Source organism: Meles meles, chromosome 12 (assembly GCF_922984935.1).
Source record: "Meles meles chromosome 12, mMelMel3.1 paternal haplotype, whole genome shotgun sequence".
Lineage (NCBI taxonomy): Eukaryota > Metazoa > Chordata > Mammalia > Carnivora > Mustelidae > Meles > Meles meles.
This window is the reverse complement of record NC_060077.1, coordinates 13,128,865-13,151,218: the sequence shown is the minus strand read 5'-3', so window position 1 is coordinate 13,151,218 and position 22,354 is coordinate 13,128,865. Positions and strand designations below refer to the sequence as shown.

The window sequence follows — 22,354 nt, the reverse complement described above, 5'->3', positions numbered from 1 at the left end:
TTTTTTTTTTTTTCCCCAAAGAGCAAAGGTTTTAGTTTTTATGAAATTCCGTTTATCACTTACTTCCTTTTATATCTTGTACTGTTTGTACAGAAAGAACTTTTCAGAAACCACTAAGAAACCATTGTCTGCCTCACAGTCACTCAGATTTTCTCTGCTATGTCACTTTATGTTTTTGGAGGACAGTATAGTCCTTAGGATTATTTGTTTAATTGAAAATCAACATTTTGGAAACACATCTTAAAAATGGGTATTAAACAAACAAACAAAAAATGGGTATTAAAAGAGTACATACTGTATGATCACCTTTTTACAATGTACAGGATCTAGGCTTTTAGAAGTCAGGGTAGTGGTCACCCTGGGAGATGCCTCTGGGTGACTGGGGGAATTCTCTTTCCTGATTTGGGTCCTGGTGTATATGTTGTTTTGTGAAAAACATACCAGGAGAGCTGCAGACTTAAAATTCATATTCTGTGTGTTTCTACTTAACTTTCCAGGATTGTGTACAGCTGAATCAGTACACGCTGAAGGATGAAATTGGAAAGGTAAATATCCCAGGAGCCAGGCTAGTTTTCTACATCTACCAAAAATGTCTCAGATAGAGTGGAGGGAATGCACTAGAGCTGGGAGTGGGAAGAAGTCCTTCGAGGCGATATTGTGGGAGGGTTTTGTCATCAACGGTCCATCTGGCTTATTTTCTTTCTACATCATAATATTAATGTGTTTCCACAAAAGCTCAGACAACTTCGAGGGAATTCCATATTACCAACATTAGTGGTTTTTTTTCCCCCTCTAAGGTGCTGTCACATCTATTTTTGCTTTTATTTCAGCCAATAGGCAGTATCTTCGCAGAGGTCAGAAACTCAAATGCCAATAGAAAGCAAGTGAGTTATATAAATGAGCAAATCATGCTAAGACTAAGGTAGTAGGGAGTGGTGAGGACTGCGGCAAACTGTTAACATGTAGAAATGATTATAGGCCCATATGGCCAGATCTTCTCATGTTATTTCAAAAGAAGCTGAGAATTTAGATTTTTATATCTGCATCTTTCTGTTTTTAAATGTTGGCAACTAATTCAAACTTTCTAAAAGCTGCCGATACAACAAAATGTAATTGGAGAGCAGATTTGGCCATTTGGTTGCTGGTTTGCAGCCCCTGTATTAGGGTCCTCATTTTGCAGATTGTAACTTCTGGATAGTATGTCATGGGCATCTCCCTTTATTCAGGGCTCCTATGGCGTGGTCAAGTTGGCCTACAACGAAAATGACAATACCTATTACGTGAGTATCCACAGCCCCCTCCCTGCCCTCACCATTGGCCAAAGGAAAAGCCTCCTTTCTAGAACTTGGTTTCCTGGAAGATTTTCTTTGCTCTTGTCTCATTTTATTCTTAGGTCATTTCATTTTGGGCGTTAGGAAGTAAGCGATGTTCCCATTATACAGATGTGGAAATGGGGAGGCAAAGTGATTGGCTCAGAAAGAAAGCAGATACATTCAGCAAATGTCTCATACCCTTACTCTGGGCTCCCATTTCTACATCCTTCATAGCACCAAGAACCAGGTGGTAGTGAGACAAATTGCCCTCGTAGCTGAGGCTTTGGGGTCAGTCTAGTGTGGGTTCAAATTCTGGCTCTTCCATCTGCCACCTGTGTGTCCTTCCTATGTGTCTGGGCAAGGACACACAGTTGTAGCGAGTCCCAGCCAGGAGAGTGGACCTGGAACCTCAGAAGCACCCTCAGGGCGGGGGGGGGGGGGGGGGAGAAGGTGGGGATCATGGCAGTCCATCCTCCAGGCCCCTAGCAGCTGGTCAAGCCACTCTGATGACCAAGTACTCACTACATTGTCCTGAGGCCACCTGGGTGCCAAGAGCTTTGGCAGGCTTAGGAGTAGAGGGAACTCTCCCTCTCCCTTCCTCCATTTTAACCGAGATACGGGGTCTTTTCTCCCACAGGCGATGAAGGTGCTGTCCAAAAAGAAGCTGATCCGACAGGCGGGCTTTCCACGTGAGTTTGGTGGGCCGCACCTTTGCTCTTTGGTGCAGGGTTGGGGCATGACAGAGAAGATCTCGTTGAATGGTGTCCCCTGTAGAGTACCCAGGTAGAGGCCTCAAAGACTCCTGTCACTATGACCTGGGGTATGGTGTGGGAAGGAAGGGACAGAACGCTGAGCAAGGGGGCTGGATCTCTAGCCTCACTGAGTTTCAACAGCAGAGGAGACAGATGAGAGGAGCAGGCTACTTATGGCCCCTGGTGGCGTCAGCCACTCTGGCCCTGCCGAGACCCCCTCCCTTGCATTTCCCCCCATTTGCAGAGGAAAAGCTCTTTGCCCTGACCCTGGGATGGTCTGTGTTTCCTCCAGGTCGCCCCCCGCCCCGAGGCACCCGGCCAGCCCCCGGAGGCTGCATCCAGCCTAGGGGCCCCATTGAGCAGGTGTACCAGGAAATTGCCATCCTCAAGAAGCTAGACCACCCCAATGTGGTGAAGCTGGTGGAGGTGAGCTGGGGGGACAGGGAGGAGGGAGGCAAGAATGGTGGTTGTCTAGGCCCAGCTCTGTTACTACCCAAACGCTGCACCGCTGGTTTCTAGGGAGAGCCAGGCCAGGTTAAGCAGCTGTTGGAGGACTGAGTAGTAGTATTGCTCCAGGTTCTTCACCCCTGTTCTTTCATGTTATCCTCACCCTTTCCTAAGACTATTATTCCCACTTTACAAATGAGGACATTGAAGGTCAAAGGGCTACTAAGACTTGGCCCTTTATCCATTTTTGTCTTTGGAGCTGGTTCTCTTTCTCCGTGTTATATGTGGTTTTAGCACAAAGGCAGCCATATGCATGTAAACAAATGGGTCTGGCTGTGTTCTAATAAAACTTTATTTACAAAAAATAAACAGAGGGCCAGATTTGGCTTGCATGCCTGTTCTAGATCAGTGGTTCTCACAGTTTTGGGTCTCAGGATTCCTTTATGCACTTCAGAATTACTGAAGATCCCCCAAAAATTTTGCTTATGTGGGTTGTATTTATTATTATTTGCCATATTAAGATTTAAAACTGAGAAGCTTAAAAATTATTTATTAATTCATATAAAAACAGCAGAAGTCCCATTATATAATATATTTCTTTGAAAAATAAGTATATTTTCTGAAAAAAATTTATATTTTATTTTTTTTTTAATATTTATTTATTTATTTGAGAGAAAGAGCGAGCATGGTGGGGAGGAGCAGAGGGAGAGAGAGTCCCAAGCAGACTCTGCACTGAGTCTTGAGCCCGACTCAGGGCTCGATCCCAGGATTCTGAGATCAGGACCTAGACTGTGCCACCCAAGCATTTTGCATTTTTTTTTTTTAAAGATTTTATTTATTTATTTGACAGAGATCACAAGGAGGCAGAGAGCCAGGCAGATAGAGAGAGGAGGAAGCAGGCTCCCTGCTGAGCAGAGAGCCCGATGCGGGACTCGATCCCAGGACTCTGGGATCATGACCTGAGCTGAAGGCAGAGGCTTTAACCCACTGAGCCACCCAGGCGCCCCGCATTTTACATTTTTTAAATTTTTGTTGTTGTTAACATCTGGCTTAATAGAAGATGGCTGGATCCTTGTATCTGCTCTTGCTTTTAGCCTATGGTGACTTTGCATGCCATGTGGTTTCTTGTTTCTCTACTCGTAAAGGATGAGAGTAGAAAAGGCAACTATTACCTTAGTTTTATTTATTTTATTATTATTATGATTATTGTTTTTTAAAGATTTTATTTATTTACTTGACAGAGAGACACAGTGAACAGCGAGAGAGGTAACATAAGCAGGAGGAGTGGGACAGGGAGCAGCAGGCTTCCCACTGAGCAAGGAGCTCGATGCAGGGAGCCCTGGGATCATGACCTGAGCTGAAGGCAGATATTTAATGGCTGAGCCACCCAGGCGTCCCTATTTTTTTAAATAAGGTTCTGTTTTTATTTGAGAGAGAGAGAGAAGAGAGAGCATGAGCAGGGAGGAGAGAGAAAAGCAGTCTCCCCACTGAGCAAGGAACCCGATGTAGGACCCTGAGATCATGACCTGAGCCAAAGGCAGATGCTTCACCAATTGAGCCACCCAGGCGCTACGTATCTTAGTTTTAGTGTGAAAATCACTTTGACCTCTCTGAAAACATCTTGGGGATCCCTAGAAGTTCCCAGATCACATTTGGAGCACCTCTGGCCTAGGTGACAGGACTTGTAAATGGCGTGTGATCAAGTATGTAATTGATTGGGTGTTGGTGGTGGTGCTGGAGCATGGAGTGCAAGCAGCCAGCAGCCCAAGCAGCTGAGGAAGGCTTCTCATGGGAAGGGATGTTTGAGATGACTCCGGTTGTTCCTGGATGGAGAGAACAGGGAAAGGACAGGAAAGAGCATCACAGAGGAAGGAACAGCATTTGCAAAGGGCCGGTGTCATCTGAGGGTACACACCTGCCCTTTGATGGGTATGAGGGTTAGCAGCCGTGCCCTCCTGGGTCTTGTCAGGTGTGGGCTCTAGGTAGGCCATGCCCTGTGTCTGACTCCCTCAACAGGGCAAGGCTTAGGGCTCTAGGTGGGCTGCCCTGGGCCTCTGCCTAGGGTGCATCTCGTTCTTAGAGCTCTTGTCCTGTGGATCTTGGTTGACTGGGGAAGGTGAGGATGATGTGGAAAGAGGCAGGAGAGAAGGAGAAGGATGGTGGCTGCTGGCTGCCTCCACCTGTGACACCGAGTTTCACAGTCTCAGGCTGCAGATGCTGGAGTCAGCCATCTTAGAGGAAACTCAAGGACACTTGGTTAGCGAGTGGCTCTGGGTCCTGGTGGGATCTCCCTGCCCCCCACTGCCCTGTGGCATCTGACCTGTTCACCCAACAAGACTGGTTGCCAACCTGCCTCTTGGACAAACCTTGGACATTCCTCAGATGGACATGGACATTCAGGCATTTCCTGAGCACTGACTATGAGCCTTGTCTTGTACAGGGCACCACGGAGGCAACTCAGGAGGATATAGCCGTTTGCAGAGAGGGACAAGATAGACATAAGTGACAAGCTGAAAGCAGGATGGCTGTGAGAGGAGAACGAGGACTTGCCGTGGCAGTTCCAGGCAGGGGGACGTCCTTTCTTAAGGGGGCAGGAGGTTGGGGGGCACTTCATGGAGGAGTTGGAAGAGCCCAGACAGGACTTGAATTTTTACCCTGAGGATGAGTCCGCTGTCTCCTGGGAGAGGGGTGGGATTCTTACTGAAGCTGAGACATTTCCCAGGGGAGGGATTTAAAAAAAAAAAAAAAAGGTATTTTTTATTTTTTTTGTTTTGTTTTTGAGTAATTTCTTCTCTCAGTGTGGGGCTCAAACTCATGACCCTGAGATCAAGAGTTGCTTGCTTGACGGACTGAGCCAGCCGGGCGCCCCCATTTCCCAGGGGAAGAATTTGCCCCCCCCCCCTTTTGTAACCTCTTTTCTAGCTGTTTTGGACCCTTGAAGATTGGGTTAGAAGGTGCCTATTTTCCAGATGGCCATTTGGATCGCGCACACTGGGTGTTTTCCTGTGCCCTTCATCTTAACCAGGAAAACCAGTGGAAAGAACCGCCCTCCCGTTGGCAAATGCAGTCATGTGGATGCTGCTTCCTCCCTGCTCATATCATTTCTCTCTCTTCCTCTCCCCTGCTCCTCATCTCCGGCCTGTTCGTGTGGCTGTGCCAACAGGTCCTGGATGACCCCAATGAGGACCATCTGTACATGGGTAAGAGAGCCCTTGCCGTCCGATGCCTTGGCTCAGGCAGCTGAACCTGCCAAAGCCCAGGGGTTCTCGGGAAAGCCAAAGCCCAGGGAATCCTGTCCCTGGCATCTCTCGCCAGAGCTGGGCCCCACAGTGAGCCCCACCTGAGGCTGCAGCTCTGGTTTGAAACAGGAGGTGGAAGGGAGTGCTTGCTGGGACTTTCTCTGGAGGTCCTATTCATTCAACCGCAAATACTTATTGAGTGCATGCTAATGCTAGGCATGTTCTAGGCACTAAGGATGCGGTGGTGGATGAGAATGATGAGGCTCCTGTTCTTGTGAAGCTGATAATTCTAGTCAGGGAATAAATTAACCTCAGATCGATCCTCTGAAGAAGGTTAAATAGGAACCTGAGAGAGAGGGATTGAGGGCCACTTCACATATGAGGTGATGATTTGGCACCTGAATGTCAAAGACACTGTCCTGTTACATGTGGGGAAGAGCATTCCCGGCAAAGGGGCAGGTGCAAAGGCCCTGAGGCTGGTGAGAACTTAGTGTTTGAGGAAAACATGACCGTGATAGAGGAAACCAGGGAGAGGGGATAGGGATGAGGATGGAGGGGCTGAGGCCACAGTGGGGCACTTGCAGCCTTGGAGGGCACTGCACAAAGAAATGAAAGGACTCAGGCGTTCCCTCAGAGACTTGATTTTTTAAAAAATTGGTGAGGACATGGGAAAGCCCTCTGTCAGCTCAGAGCATAGGTACTGATGAAGGAAGGAAGGAAGGGCAGGACTGATTCAAAACTAAACAGCAGACTGGGCCCAGGAATGCATGATTGATAGGTCACGTGTCCTTGCCGTATGGCATGGGTGGGCATTCAGATGAGTCTGTACATTTCGAGTGGGTATAGATGACAGTGGGAGGGGTATCAAAGAGGTGAGGGGAGTGGGCACGAGCCCAGCCTGGTATCCAGAAGTCTCCTGGTTTTCCCCGGGGACGATCCTTTGTTGCAGAAGGAGTGTTTATCTGGGGTCTGGTTTGAAAACAGTTCAGAGCTCACTTTCTCCTCAGGTAGTTGCAATGGTTCAGTTCCAAGGACGTGTCGTAGCTTAGGACGTTATTTTTCATTCCCTGCTCCTCTTCCCTGCCTCAGGTTTTTATTCTTTTTTCTTTTTTTTCCTAAAGATTTTATTTATTTATTAGACAGAGAGAGAGAGATCACAAGTAGGCAGAGAGACAGGCTGAGAGAGGGGGGGAGGCAGGCTCCCTGCTGAGCAGAGAGCCTGATGCGGGGCTCGATCCCAGGACCCTGGAATCATGACCTGAGCTGAAGGCAGAGGCTTTAACCCACCGAGCCACCCAGGCACCCCTCAGGTTTTTATTCTGACAGATGTTAAGCTTATAGAAAAGTTGGAAGAAGAGTACAATGAGTACCTGTATACCTACCACCCAGATTCCACAGTTAATGTTTGTTGGATTTGCTTTATTGTCTAGTCACCCACCCATCCATTTTTGTATTATTTTTGCTGAACTATCCAAAATGTAAAGTAGCAGACAGACATCTTGATACTTCAGCCCCTGAGTACTTCAGTGTGCATCTCACATCTCACATAGGGATGTTCTCCTGTGTGGTCACAATACCATTATTACGTCTGAGAAAGTTAATACCAGTTCCCTAAGAGATCTAATGTGCATTCCATGTTCAAATTGTAGAAACTCCTTTTTTTTTTTCTGGTTTGTTTGTAAATTTTAGAACTTACAAAATCTTCCTGTGGAAACAATTTAGAAGCTACATAGCAAATAATATCATATATGTTAAATTATTTTTTTTAAGATTTTATTTAGTTTTTGAGAGAGAGAGAGAGCATGAGCAGGGGGAGTGGCAGAGGGAGAGGGAGAAATAGATGCCCTGCTGAGCAGGGAGCCCGATTCAGGGCTCAATCCCAGGACCCTGGGATCATGACCTGAGCTGAAGGCAGACGCTTAACTGACTGAGCCACCCAGGCGCTTCTAGATAGCTTAACTTTAAAAAAAATTATGTGAGAGGGCACCTGAAGACAGACCTGTTTCAATAGGCTAGCTTCCTCCATGCCAACCAAGTGACCATGCGGGGGAGGAAGCACAGAAATTCATGAAGCACCTCTTGACAGTTAAGTCTTCCATGACCAAGGTGGAATAGGCCAGAGCTGAAAGGGCCAGCGCTCCTGTCCATGGAAACCTTCCCTTCCATGCCGTTCCTTTTGCTTCTAACCACAGCCTGAAGCCACGGCAGACCTGCCCTAGCTTGGGTTTGCCCAGTACTGCTTGATGAACCTGAAGACAGGGAGGGGCCTGCTGGAGTTAAATTGCCTTTTCTTGTCTCCTTTTTTTTTCATTTTCATTTTTTGTTTTAAGATTGTATTTATTTATTTGACAGAGATCACAAGTAGGCAGAGAGGCAGGCAGAGAGAGGGGGAAGCAGGCTCCCTGCCAAGCAGAGAGCCAACGTGGGGCTCGATCTCAGGACTCTGGGATCACAACCCGAGCCGAAGGCAGAGGCCCAACGCACTGAGCCACCCAGGTGCCCCTCTGGTTTTCTTTTCATCTGAAGAGCCAGCTCTAGTCCCTCAGCCACCTTAGCCCTTGGAGAGCTTTGAAACAGTCCTTTTGGTTTCTTCTGTAAGAAACTCCGATATAAAAAAAAGCAAAACAAAATAACTCCAGTGTGGGTAGATGATTCTAGAACAACAGACAGCTCTGAAGTTACTCTCCACTTGATTTTGAAATTCACTGTATGCATTTCTCACTTCCTATAAGATAGCTTCATGTTCCCAGTTATGTTCGTCCAAGCAGGACAAAATGAAAATAATCAATCAGTGTGACCTGGTAATTCTACTCTTAGTTGTATACCCTCCAAAACCTGAAAACAGATACCCACACAAGTACTTGAGACGGGAATGCTTGCACACAAATGTTCATAGCAGCACTCTTCACGGTAGCTAAAACGTGGAAGCAGGCCAGATGTTCATTAGCTAATGAGTGATACACAAAATGTTGTATATCCACACGGTGGAATAGTATTCAGCCATAAAAAGCAATGAAGTACTGATCGTTGATGCTGCAGTATGCATGAACCTTGATAATACTGTGCTAAGTGAAAAAGCCAGTCACAAAAAGTATAGTGTATGACTCCATATATATAAAATGTCCAGAAGAGGCAAATCCATAGAAAGAGAAATCAGATTAGTGGGTGCTGGGGGCCTGAAGGGAGGGGACAGACTCCTCATGGGCACAGGTTTTTGTTTTGTTTTTGAGAGGGTGAAAATTTTCTGGAACTGGGTAGAGGTAGTAGTCGCACAGTATCATGATTACGAAGTGCCAATGAATTGTAAATTTTTTAAATAGTTAATTTTATGTTAGGAAACTTTCACCTCAGTTTTCTTTTTTAAAGATTTTATTTATTTATTTGACAGACAGAGATCACAAGTAGGCAGAGAGGCAGGCAGAGAGAGAGGAAGGGAAGTAGTCTCCCTGCTGAGGAGAGAGCCCGATGCAGGGCTTGATCCCAGGTCCCTGGGATCGTGATCTGAGCTGAAGGCAGAGGCTTTAACCCACTGAGCCACCCAGGCGCCCCTCACCTCAGTTTTTTAAAATGGAAAGAACAAAACCAAACCAACAAGAACAACAAAAGCCTGTGCAATTCCCTGGACACAGCTTATCTAATACTTGGTGGTTTGGAGCAGGGGTTCCCCGCACATACAGTGCTGGGAAGGAGCTGGCAGGGTGGGAGGCATTTGCATGTCGTGCATGAATGTGTCAAGAAAAGGCCCTGTTTAGGAATCGTGGGATGAGTTGGCCTTTGAGGTGCTGAAGAAATCTCCACCCCCTCTCCAACCCCCTTCAAGTCTTGTTTTGGATTGGGAGTCACAGGAAACAGTCTGAGGCCCAGCTGACCACAGAGCATTGAGGAGTTGGAAGAATCTATAAGTGTTCTCCGTCTGTGGCCTGACACAGTCTGGCAATGTGGAGGATACGGGAGGGATTGTTGAAACATGTTCTTGTTTCTTGAATCAAAACTTTGCTAGGGCCCTGAAGACCTCTAGGGCTCCTTCTTTGTGCCTAAGTAAACAGATGTTGGGTTGTGTCCCCATAGACCTGTTCTATGGCATCAGGTGGCTCAGAACCTGGGTGTGACTAAGAGAACATAGTTTAGTATCAATTGTATCCCTGGAATCTCCAAGGTATGAGTGGAGAGAAGAAAGGATCCCATGATCCATCCCCGCCTGTCTCCTGTCTCCCTGCTTTGTTATCCCTGGCCAGGGGGTCCTTGGCTGTTTTGAGGACTAAAAATACAGCCAGACCGGGGAGGACCTTGCAGGACCTTGACCAGCTTTGGCTCAGTGGATTGTTCCTTTCTCCAGTCCCAGTACTAGTTTCTGTGCTTCTTGGTGTTCTATGGGCGATTGGGGGGGAGGAGGAAGATGGATTTCCAATTTCCCAGTGTTAACAGTTGACCCCCTTCTCTTCCCTGCAGTGTTTGAACTGGTCAACCAAGGGTGAGTATCCCATTTTCCTGGCAGGTATGATGCCTGAAACTTCTCAAGCTGCAGAGCTTCTCAAGGGAGGCGGTGCTTGGTTCTGCTGGTGAGAGAGGGTGAAAGCCAGTATGTCTGCTTTTGCTTTTCGACCTTCCAGGCCTGTGATGGAAGTGCCCACCCTGAAACCACTCTCCGAAGACCAGGCCCGTTTCTACTTCCAGGACCTGATCAAAGGCATAGAGTACTGTAAGCGGGGGCCTGTGGGAGGATTCTCACCCGGGGGTGGTTAGCATCCCAGCTAGTGGATGGCAAGTGGGAAAGTGGAATTTCCCTCCTGGAGTGCAAGCAGCAGGTGGGTGGGAAACAGAATTGCCTGAAATGCAGTCTTGGACAGCTGCAGAAAGCTATGCTCCCGATGAACAGAAACACTTCTTTCTGCCACAAAAATGAAGAGTCATATTGATAATGACTGTTTGCCCCAGGACTTTCTTTGTGTACCAGGGGCTCTTAGGGGCTGTATCTGGATTGTCTCTTATACCCAGCAACCCTGGGATGGGCATCCTGTTAATCTCCTGTTACCTTAGTTTTCTCATCTGTAAAATGGGAATAAAGTCTCTCTCACCAGGGTGGAAATGAGCCAGTACATATCAGTAGTTCTGACTGACAGGTGTCCTTTCTGCTTCTGGTTGTAAAACATTTTGTCTCTTCCCCTTGCCCATTGTTGGGAGATTTAAATGGGGAAAATGGAAACCACTTAACACAGGGCTAGGCCCCAGGTGGGGCACTCAACAAATGGAGCTGGTGCCCCTATTACTGGTATCGTCGTCACCACCACCAACAAAGAAATGCAGTTGGGCCTTCCAGACCATAGGAAGAGAGACCATGTCCTCTCCTGTAGGTTGACATCCAGGCAGGAAGGAGTTAATGAAGTCCCCGGTCCTACTTTGTGGTCCACACTTCCATTGGACCTGCTCCAGTCATTGTTGGTGTGGTGAACAGGTTGAGTGTTGGCATTAGTAAACGAAAATATGTTTGTCACAAGTCGTGAGGCTTCCAGCTGGAAGCCAGCCAGGCTCAGCAAAAACGCTCCAGGGACCGTCGTCCCCCATGACTTAGACTAGAGCAGGTGGTTACTAACTATTATTGTCAGTTGATGTTTCACTCCTTACTTTTGAGGATAGGGTAACTTCCTTAAACAAACCGTCCCCCCCCCCCCCCGCCCCAATCTCTCAAAGCTGAGGGTATGTAGGTTTGGGAGGATAAGGCTGGGAAGGGCTTGGGGGCCGTGAAGGAGCACCGGTCAATGTCTTTGTTTCTGGGTTCTGGGGGCTGCGCAGAGCTCCTCACATGATTCCCCTGCCCCCTCTCTCCCATCTGGTGTCCACCCCACATCCAGTACACTACCAGAAGATCATCCACCGGGACATCAAACCTTCCAACCTGCTCGTGGGAGAAGATGGCCACATCAAGATTGCTGACTTCGGTGTGAGCAACGAGTTCAAGGGCAGCGATGCACTCCTTTCGAACACCGTGGGCACACCCGCCTTCATGGCGCCGGAGTCGCTCTCGGAGACCCGGAAGATCTTCTCTGGGAAGGTAGGTGTGGACCTGTCTGAGATGATGAGTTCTGCTTGTGTTTGGGTCCTTTCCCTTTAAGTGGCAAAAATCCCACCCAAACTGGCTTAAACAACGAATCCACTGGATCTTGTAGATGAAGAGTGGCTTCCGGTTTGGCAAGATACCAAGATTCACACAAGAATCCATCTCTCCATCTTTCAGCTGTTTTCTTGAATTGGTTTCCTGTCCAGGTGGGTGGGTACCCCCAGTTCCAGGCTCCTCCCTATCAGCTTACCTACCTCAGTAGAAAGAGCATTCTTCTTTCTGAGGAGCCTTCGGAAAAATCTCGGGATTGGCTGTGATTGGCTCAGCCCGGGTCATGTGCCTATCCTTGAGCCAACCATTGTGGCTGGCGGCGGGGAGTGGTGCTCTCATTGGTCAGGCCTGGGTCATGTGCCTATCCTTAAGCCAATCACTATGGCTGGTGAAGCTCTTATTGGCCAGGTTTGGGTCATGTGCTCACCCAGAGGCCAGGAGCAGGATCCGGAATCAGAACTGGGCGGTTTCTCAGAGGAAAGCTGAAGGATTTGATTTCGTATTTGGCTGCGCAGGAGCCGTAGACAACCCTTGCTGCCTCTTGGCCCCTTACACGAAGCTCTTTCTCTTGCAGGCTTTGGATGTTTGGGCCATGGGTGTGACGCTGTACTGCTTTGTGTTTGGCCAGGTAACGGGGTGGGGTGTCCTGTCTGCCTAGTGTCGCTGGGCAGCCCTGGTGGGTTAATAGTTACCCTTGCGGGGAGACAGTACTTAGTCATTGCGTTTACCACAGTTGGACCTGAATGTGAAAAAAAGATGCTTGTCCAAATGTGCATAGAAATGTGTATAGAATAGTGTATAGTGCATAGTCCTGTCTGTGGGAAATGATCTGTTAACACGAAGGATTGACAGAAGCGCCAGAGGTTGTAAATAGTTGACGGATTTGGCGCAAGGATGACAGATGCGCTCTTTCTCTCCCCACTCCGACTCCCCAGACAGACATCACAAGTCGATAGCCGCTGGCACCCTTTCTTCCTGAGCCCAGGTCTGCTTTGATGTTCCTCTCAGCAGAGTGTGTTCCAAGAAGCAGCTGTTGGGGGGACAGAACTGGAATGGGCGTGAAAATAGATTTGGCATTATTGACTGAGGGAATGCGGTCTCGTCTCTTTGTCATTCTTTTGTTGTTGTCTCTTATTATTACGGGTTTTTTTTTTTTAAGATTTTATTTATTCATTTGACAGAGATCACAAGTAGGCAGAGAGGCAGGCAGAGAGAGAGGAGGAAGCAGGCTCCCCTCTGAGCAGAGAGCCCGATGCGGGCCTCGATCCCAAGACCCCGGGATCATGACCTGAGCCGAAGGCAGAGGCTTTAACCCACTGAGCCACCCAGGCGCCCCTCTTATTATTATGTTTAGGAACTTCGGTTTTTAATTCTGAAGGGAAGATTAAATTATGTGAGCAGTAAAAGCATAGATTTTTCATTTTCATGAACTTGTGCTTTTATGGAGGAAAGCTTGAGAAACCGGTCTCATGGTTTATAATGTCCTCCCCACCAATATTTGATGAAATCTTCAATCCTATAGCAAAGTTGAAATGACTAAGGAAACACCCACATAGGCACCAGCTGTTTCTGCCATAAGCATTTCACTGTATTTGGCTTTATCACAAGTCTGTCTATCTTTAACCTGTCCTTATTTTTTTAATACATTCCAGAGTAAGTTGCTAAGATCTCTACACTTCCTTCCAGATGCTGCTTCAGAATGTAGTCATTAGCTAGAGCTCAGTATTTGTTTGTTTCTCTTTTTTTTTTTTCCTTTTTGGGGTAAAATTGACATATAATGAAATAAACAGATCTGAAGTGTACTGTTTAATGAGTTCTGTCATATGGGTACACCTGTGTAATCCAAACTCCAATTCAAGTTACTGCTCTTTTTTCTTTTTTTTTTTTTGTAAGATTTTATTTTTTTATTTTTATTTTTTTATTTTTTTTAAGATTTTTAAATTTTTTTTAATTTATTTGATAGAGAGAGATCACAAGTAGATAGAGAGGCAGTCAGAGAGAGAGAGGGAAGCAGGCTCCCCGCCGAGCAGAGAGCCCGATGCGGGACTCGATCCCAGGACCCTGAGATCATGACCTGAGCTGAAGGCAGTGGCTTAACCCACTGAGCCACCCAATTTGACAGTCAGGGATCACAAGTAGGCAGAGAGGCAGGCACAGAGAGAGGAAGGGGAGCCTGCTTCCCTTCCTGAGCAGAGAACCCCATGCGGGGCTCGATCCCAAGACTCTGAGAATGATCTTTCACCCACTGAGCCACCCAGGCGCCCCCCAAGTTACTGCTCTTAATGAAAGAATTTTCCTTGGACGGGAGAGGACCAGGTCACATTCTGTGACTTTTTCCCACATTCTGAGAACACTACATAAAAGTTCCTTTTCTGGGGGTGGCTGGGTGGCTCAGTGGGTTAAGGCCTCTGCCTTCGGCTCAGGTCATGATCCCAAGAGAGCCTGCTTCCTCCTCTTTGCCTGCCTCTATGCCTACTTGTGATGTCTGTCTGTCAAATAAATAAATCAGATATTAAACAAAAAAAAAAAAGTTCCTTTTCTGGCACTGTACCTGAGTTCCTCCCAGGTCTGTTCCACCACCGAGAAGCACTGATTTGTCACCTGGGAAGTGGCATGTGAATGGGCTTCAGTGTCAGAATCCCAGCTTTATGCTTCCCAGGACATGTGACCTCTCTGAGCTTCTGTTTTTTTTCTTTTCTGTAAAATGAGAAGAATATTTATGATTTCTTAAGGCTCTGAGAGGATCAGCAGGTATAATTCAAGCATTCATTAATTCAACAAGTATTTATCAAACTCCTACTTTGCACCAGGGGTGTTCCTGGGCACTGAAGAAATGGCAGGAAGCAAGACAAGTCACAATCCCTGCCCTCTTAGAACAGATATTCCCCTGCAGGAGCTAAACAGTAAAGGAATACAAATGTAGCATAACATCCAGATCGGTGCTCTGAGGAGAAATCACATGACAGCAGGTGGGGGGTGGTCTGCTTTAGAAAGGGGCTCAGGAAGGCCTCCCTGAGAAGGTGAGCTTCGATCAGATACCTGAGTGATGGGAGAAAACGAGCCATGCAGTTGTTGGTGGGAAGAACATTACAGGCAGAGGGAACGGCCAATGAAGATTGGTCCTGAGAAACCTCAGTCCAGGGCCTGGCCCAGGTTAAGGCCCCACGAATCACTGCTGTCGCCCCTACATCTTAGGCATTGTTCTTAGTATTATTACTGTTCACCCAGCAGGTGGGGCAGGAGGAGTCTTTGTTTTTGTATAAGTAGGTAAAGTAAAGCACAGCTGCAGAGGAAAGCCACAGTGTGGTTGGGAGGGGCTCTAGCCCTTCTAGAAGGACATCCCTGGTTCTTCTAGACTTGTGGCATGGAAACGGCTCCCTCACTAGAGTGGGCTCCCGGGCATTTATTCCTCTGCTGTAACCCACGTGGAGTGACGCCAGCCTGGGCAGGACTGATGTGGCAGCCATCAGTGGCCACTCTGTCCCCCACCTCTCGTTGTAGTGCCCGTTCATGGACGAGCGGATCATGTGTTTACACAGTAAGATCAAGAGTCAGGCTCTGGAATTTCCAGATCAGTGAGTATTGCCTTTCTGTCCCAACTCACCTTCCTCTCCAAGACCTTGGTGGTCCTGTGTGTGTGTCCCACCCTTAATGTGTCTTCCACCCCCAGGCCTGATATAGCTGAGGACTTGAAGGACCTAATCACCCGCATGTTGGACAAGAACCCAGAATCAAGGATCGTGGTGCCAGAAATCAAGGTACCTGAGGGCCACCACTCTCCATGGGGTGTGCACCAGGGGCCAGGCCTGTGCCCTCTGCTTGGAATTGTTTGGCTCAACCCTGCCTCGGCCAGGCCCCACGCCTCTCTGTCCACAGCGCTGCGCCCCTCTTGGCACCGTTAATCCTCCCATGCCCTGGGCCTCTGGGCTGCTGAGGGCTGGTGGTGGTGGGAGTTGGGGAGGAGGATTTGGACTTGTGTTAACTGTGATTGTAGAAATGGGATCTGCTGCCAGTGGGGCAGCTGGCGCTCGCTCCAGTTGGCTTGGGCTGATGACATTCACCCTCCCTGGACCAGACCAGACTGGGGTCTCTGTGTGCTCCACACCCTGGCTGCCAAGGTCCTAGATCTTTCCTTGGCCCTGCCCGTCCCTTTGAGAAATCTCAGTGGGGATGGGAGGAAATTAGTGAGCAGTTTGACACCGTGTCCCTGGCCTGCTGAATTCCATCCTTTTGCAGAAAGCACTGTTAGGAGAGAGCCCTGTGCATCCCCTACACCCTGACCAATGCCACATGCACACATCTGACTCTAAGAAATCCAAAGGTTTGCTTCAGGAGCTCCTAGGAATCTAGCGAACTAGGATTTGAGGAGGAGGAGGCCAAATGGCTACAGATAAGGACTTGGACCCCAGGGGTGGTGGCGGGGTGGGGAAGATCCCCGCCCAGGTCCTCTCCTGATTATGTCCTTCTAACTGGTCTCACTGTGCCTCCCAAGCCTCTCTTTCCCCTTCTGTGAAATGGGGAGGGTCTGCTTGCTCTGAGCAGAGCCTTCCAGGGGCATCAGGGGAAGTTGCTGAGGGGTGATGGGTGCTCCTTGGGCAACCATACAAGGCAGATGTCAAATTCTGGTCACTTCTGCCAAGACCTGGGCCAGATGGAGAATGCAGTCCGGCGCACATCCCGGCCTGGTGGCTCCCTCCCATTCTCTGTCTCTCCATCTTTTCCACGTTTCCTTGCATCTTGCTCACCGCCACCCTCTGCCTGGCTTGCTAGCTCTCTTGCATGCCTGACCTCAGGCTGCCACTTCTGCCCTCGCGCATTCCCTCCCTGGCTCCGCTCACTGGCAGGGCCTTGGTGTCGCCCTCTGGCCTCTGGGAGCCAGTTGCCTGCCCCTCACCCCTCCTGTCATTCGTTGAAGCTGCACCCCTGGGTCACGAGGCATGGGGCGGAGCCGTTGCCATCGGAGGACGAGAACTGCACGCTGGTCGAAGTGACCGAAGAGGAGGTCGAGAATTCAGTCAAACACATTCCCAGCCTGGCAACCGTGGTAAGGCGGGACGAACCACTGACCGAGAACAGGGACAGCGTGAGGCGGGCCGGCAAGGACGGGCCGGGACACAGGCGGGCAGCTAAGAAGCAGACGCTGGGCCTGAGAGTCAGGGGATGGCTGGGTCTGTCCCTGACTCACAGCCTCCAGGCTTCGGGCCTTAGTCACACATCAGGCCAGGAGACCCCTGCATCTTGTAGTTTTAGTTCTGTCTACAGGCAGATTCTTTGTGACTATAGGGAGGGGTAACTCCTTTCCAAAGGTCCTACTGCTCTTTCTGGAATTCCTGCTTTCAGAGTATGGCAGGGTGAGGAGAAGGACCAGGGCAGGTGCCAAGGGTGGGAGCTGGAGCCGAGGTCTCTAAGATGGAATTCCCACCTGGCTGGATCTTCGGCCTCCCAAGTGGATGGCTTAGCCTGCCTCACATCTGCCATGCGGGCAGCTCCCAGGGCTAGGGGCAGGGGCTCCCAATTCATGTGCTTTTATGGCCTTGTGTTTGGGTCCTGACCTAGGAAAAAGGATCAGAACATGGAGTCCTCAAGCCTAACCTTGGAGACTCTGGGAATCATTCACTTGCCAGTCCCCTACCCAGGAGGGCACCTGGCTCCAGGAAGGAGACTAGGACTTTCAAGGGCCTGGGGTCCAGGCGGCAGAGTCCAGTTGGCCGCCCCACTAAGGCCACCATGAAAAACCTGGGGTGTGTTTGGCTACCGCTGGCTCCAGCAGGCAGGCAGGGCCCTCACCAGTTCTGGGAGGAACTGGTGAGACTTTCCACAAAGACACAGTGTCTGGCCTCAGGTGACTGCCCCGTTAGGAGCCCAAGTGCTGGCTCCTTCTCTCCCAGCTTTGCACTTCTCCCTCCTGCTTCCCCACACACTTTTCTCTCTCCTTCTTCCAACACCTGAGCCCCCGTGGTGGGGCATCCATTTACATCTCCCTCCTCCTGCCCCACCTGGGGCCTGTGCATGACCTTCACGTTAAAACTCACCCACACTCACTCAGTCTTTCTCATCCACCCCGTGCACCCATGTCCTGCACCCACAGTGGGGGAGGCAGCTGGTGTCAGACCCAGGTGCCCACCACAGGTTATTTTGTTCTAGGCTCAGGATGTTCCTAGAGGTCTGGGAGCAGGGGTTCCAGGGATGAGCAAAGCCAACACGGTGTGCCTGCCATCTTGGAGAGGCGGATGCTGGGCAAAGAACCAACAAAACACAGGGGCTGCAAGGGGTATACCTAAGGGGGGCCATGGAATCCTGAGAGGGGGATGTGGCCAAGGTGCTGGGTTGGAGAAGTCCTGGAAGAAGTGAATACATACTGAGTGGATGGCAGGGTGTTACTGGCTGCGGTGGTATTGGGTAAAGGGTGTTTCTGTCAGAGGGGAGAGCAAACGTAGTGATCCTCTGCCTGGAGGAAGCTTGGCCCACAAGAAGCTTCAAGAAAGCCAGGGCCACTGAGGCAGGGCAAGGAAGGTGGGAGGATGGTGACATGAATCCGGGCAGGAGGTGGGGCCAGACCACCCAAGACCTGAGGCCACAGCAGAGATTTAGATCTTGGTCCCAGGAGGGGTGGGGAGCACCTGCAGGGTTTAAATAGGGGGAGTAGCCCCATCAGAGTTGGCCTTGGAAAGACCCCACGTGGAAAATGGAATGTGGGCACCAGGGAGGAAATGGGGGCTGCTGCAGCCATCTGAGGGGCTGAGGTGGGGAGGTCCAGGTCCACACACCCAGAGTGTGCCAGGCACAAGGTTACAGAGATCTTCTTGTGGGGCTCCTGGCCTCGTAAGAAAGATGGAGGGAAAAAAAATCACCCTCCTTTGCTGTCACATGGTGACAGGCCCATGCAGAGGAGGGCGAGGAAAAGCCTCTTCTGCAGGGTCCTGAGGGCTGGGAAAGTTGACAAGGCCATAGGGAGGGGCAGGACAGGTGGTCTTGTGGGGGGACAGGGAGTGGGGCGGGGAGCAACACCTGCAGAGGCATAGAGGAGGAAAGCGCTGCTATGCTTCTGGAACCACAGAACACCAACCTTGGCCAGGAGGGACCGGGAGTGCCTTGCCAGGGGGTCTAAGTCAGTGGTTTTCTTTTTTTCTTTTTTAATGACATAGAACTTGTGTGTTGTAAAACAAACCGTTTTAAAGTGAGCAATACAGTGGCATTTATTACATTTACAATATCCGGCAACCATCACCTCTGTGGTTCTGAAACATTTTCATCCCCTCACCCCAAGAAACCCTGTACCCATTAACAGTCACTCTGTTCTTCCTCCCCCGCCAGCCCCTGGCAACCTCCGGTTGGTTTTCTGTCTCTGGATTTGCCACTCCTGGGCATTTCATGTTAGTGGAATCACACAGTGTGTGGTCTCCTGTGTCTGATTTCTTCTACTCAGCGCGGTGTTTCTGAGGTTCATCTGTGTTGGAGCGTGCTGTTCCTTTTCCTGGCTGAATAACATGCCATTGTACGGCTAGGCCACATTTCGTTTATCTGTTTTTGAGATGATGGCTGTTTCCACCTTTTGGAACATCACTGTTTTTTTTTGTTTTTTGGTTTTTTTTTTTAAGATTTTATGTATTTATTAGAGAGAGAGAGAGTGCACACAAGCGGCGGGAGGGGGCAGAGGGAGAAGCAGACTCACCTCTGGGCTTGATCCCAGGACCCCAAGATCATGACCTGAGCTGAAGGTACACTTAACCGACGGAGCCACCCAGGCACCGCTGTCCGTGTTTTTCTGAATACTTAATTTTCTTCTTAGTAGCAGACACACAAAATAATTCAGAAGCTCTGTCAACATGGAAAATTGCTTGAAGAGGCACCATGCTCTGCTGGAGGGGTTGGGGGCCGCCTCCTCTCAAGCTGAGGTCTTTTCCTTGAAAATTCCTTCAGAGGATGCAGCGGCCAAAAGCATCACCAAAAAGATCTCATTCACTCCCTTGCTCCAGAGTCATCCTTGGCCCTCTGGCCAGCGGCAGGATAAGTTCCAGAGTCCTGTGGGTGAAAGATTTTGTCTGAGAATGAGGGAATCAGGTCTGAGGTTTGGAGAGGATGGGTCAGATCAGTAGGGGTGAGGCGAAAGACTGGGAGGCAGAGGAGGGAAGCTGAGTAGGGGCCATGGGATGGGATGAGGGAATGTACCTTTTCCCAAGGGATCAGGCAGGGGTCTGCCAAGCAGGCTGGGGACCCCATCTGTGTTAGAGTGGGTGAGGGGGCCCACGAGCAAGTTCCCACTACTGGCAGTGGACCAGCCTGCCCCCAGTGCCTTTCATACTTGGATGGACCTTTGGGAACTCTCAGCCTCTTCTCCTTGACACCACAACAGCCTGTGGGCTGGCCGCCTTCAGTGTCCTGGGGTGTTCTTCAGCTCCTTACACCCCGTCAGGTGTCTCCCATCCTCTACTCAAATGCAGCCCTCTGAGAAGTAGGCAGCCTCGTGTGGTGTGACCACTGTAGCAGTCTGGCCGTTCCTCAGATGTTAAATGTCATCACATGATCCAGGAATTCCACTCGGGTACAGACCCAAGAGAAATGAAAACTGTGTGGGAAACAGGTCCACACACAAAAACATGTGCACGAATGTCCAGAGCAGCATTAGCCACAAGAGCCCCAAACCGGAAACGGCCCATGTGTCCCCCAGTGGAGGTGTATCTGTACAAAGGAACATCATTTGGCCCCGAAGAGGAAGGAAGCACCGACACTTGCTGCAGCCGTAGGAGCCTTGAGAACGTGGTGCTCAGTGCGGGAAGCCAGACACGAAAGGCCGTACACCGTGTGCTTCCATTTATATGAAATGCACGGAATAGACGAATCCACAGAAACAGCACAGATCGGTGGTTGCCAGGGCCTACGGGGAGGGGAAATGGGGTGGGCATATACTGGGTGTCTTTTTGGGGTGATGGAAAGTTCTGAAGTTAGGTGGTGGTGATGTGAATATACTAGAAATCACTGCATTGTACACTTTAAAATGGTGAGTGTTCTATTGGGGGACACTTATTTCAGTTTAAAGAGAAGTGCAGCCCCTGAATTTGGCCTGGAAAAGAACAGTTGGTTTCTCGTTGGAGTGGTCAGATAGTTTTCACCGAAAATAAAGGCCCAGATTTGAAGATGAGACAGGTTGGTGGTCCACGAAGCAGGTGTAGTGATGGCTTGTGTGCGACAAGTGCCAAGTTACTGGAGGGAGAGTAGAGGGAGAGTACTGGCCTCTCCTGGAGCACAGAGATGCCCCCCCCCCCCCCCGGGCTCGGGTAGACTGAGACAAGATTAAGACAGCAGTATGTCAGAATGAACGGTTTTGGACATGGACTACTCAGATGTGGTGATGGCTTTGTTGTGTCCTCAGTGGGAGGGATGCTGCCTGGGATCTCTCAAAGGCCTGTCGCCAGCCACAAGCCGTGGGAGCGGCAGGGAGGCTGGTAGAGAAAGGAAGAGGGAGATGGCTCTTGTAGAGTGGCGCAGGGGAGGTTGTTGCCTGGAGTCTCCGCCGGGTGGCCCAGCTTCCTCTTCTGTCCTTCAGATCCTGGTGAAGACCATGATACGGAAACGCTCCTTTGGGAACCCGTTTGAGGGCAGCCGGCGGGAGGAGCGCTCATTGTCGGCGCCTGGAAACCTGCTCACGTGAGTGGCCACCTGCCTTCCTCTGGGATGGGGAACTAGGGGCTGAACACAGGGCAGCCCTGCCCAGCGCACTCTGCCCAGGGCCCGTCCCTGGAGCTGAAGCGTCTGGAACGACTTAGACCAGGTCTCCCAGGCTCACATGGGGAAATCAGAGCAGCTGCCTTTGGTTTCACCACCACCACCACCACCACCCCGCCCCACCTGGGCTCAGCCCACCTTTTGTGGATGGTGAACCCATGCTGCAGCCTTTCTCTGGGAGACTTGCACTTTAACTGAGGGACCTCTTAAGAGTCAGAATTTTTGTGGCCCAGAAGCATGCATGCTCCATGGTGGGATGAGCAAGGCCTTTCTCACCCACGTGACCCTGTGTGTCACAGCAGGGGCACCCTGCTCAAAATCCCCCTGGCAACAGCTCTGGGAAGCTGGTGTTGGGGGTCTGAGTGTCTCTGGGGTGGGGGAAAGGCATCTCATAGGTCCCAAGTGTCCCTTCTCACTTCCCTTTTCCCTCCCCTCTGGCCATTCCAGCAAAAAACCAACCAGGGAGTGTGAGTCCCTGTCTGAGCCCAAGGTAATGCCTGCCTGCCTGCGCTGTAGCCTCTGCCGGAGCCTGGGGGCGGGGGCAGCTGCAGAGCACGGGGCCTCCCCACCCAGGCGGAGGGTCCTTCCAGCTTGGGCTGCTGTGCCCAGGCTCCTTTTGGGCCTCTGGACCTAGGACAAAAACAAGGGTCATCCAGGGGCTTGGACCCGACGGCGGGTCATGCATGTGGGCTGGGGCTGCGGGTGCATGGCGCTCCACCCGGAATGCCTGTGAATTCACCCAGGTCTCATGACCCAGTCTGGTACCCACATGTG

The 22,354-nt window shown here is 50.1% G+C and overlaps 1 protein-coding gene across 5 annotated transcripts in view; it reads left to right on the top strand.

Annotated features, from left to right (window-relative positions):
• Positions 1 to 22,354, top strand: part of CAMKK2 (calcium/calmodulin dependent protein kinase kinase 2) — a 49,340-nt gene that overhangs the window by 21,376 nt on the left and 5,610 nt on the right. For 2 of the 5 annotated variants that reach the window (XM_046024397.1, XM_046024394.1), the window contains exons 3-16: positions 498 to 545; positions 1,227 to 1,280; positions 1,951 to 2,002; positions 2,358 to 2,491; positions 5,676 to 5,712; positions 10,201 to 10,222; positions 10,362 to 10,450; positions 11,601 to 11,800; positions 12,432 to 12,485; positions 15,359 to 15,432; positions 15,528 to 15,615; positions 16,773 to 16,901; positions 21,402 to 21,502; positions 22,028 to 22,070. In XM_046024397.1, the coding sequence (XP_045880353.1) occupies positions 498 to 545; positions 1,227 to 1,280; positions 1,951 to 2,002; positions 2,358 to 2,491; positions 5,676 to 5,712; positions 10,201 to 10,222; positions 10,362 to 10,450; positions 11,601 to 11,800; positions 12,432 to 12,485; positions 15,359 to 15,432; positions 15,528 to 15,615; positions 16,773 to 16,901; positions 21,402 to 21,502; positions 22,028 to 22,070 (1,125 nt within the window). The remainder of the gene's footprint in view (positions 1 to 497; positions 546 to 1,226; positions 1,281 to 1,950; positions 2,003 to 2,357; positions 2,492 to 5,675; positions 5,713 to 10,200; positions 10,223 to 10,361; positions 10,451 to 11,600; positions 11,801 to 12,431; positions 12,486 to 15,358; positions 15,433 to 15,527; positions 15,616 to 16,772; positions 16,902 to 21,401; positions 21,503 to 22,027; positions 22,071 to 22,354) is intronic. The other 3 variants (XM_046024395.1, XM_046024396.1, XM_046024398.1) reach the window with 3 other exon arrangements.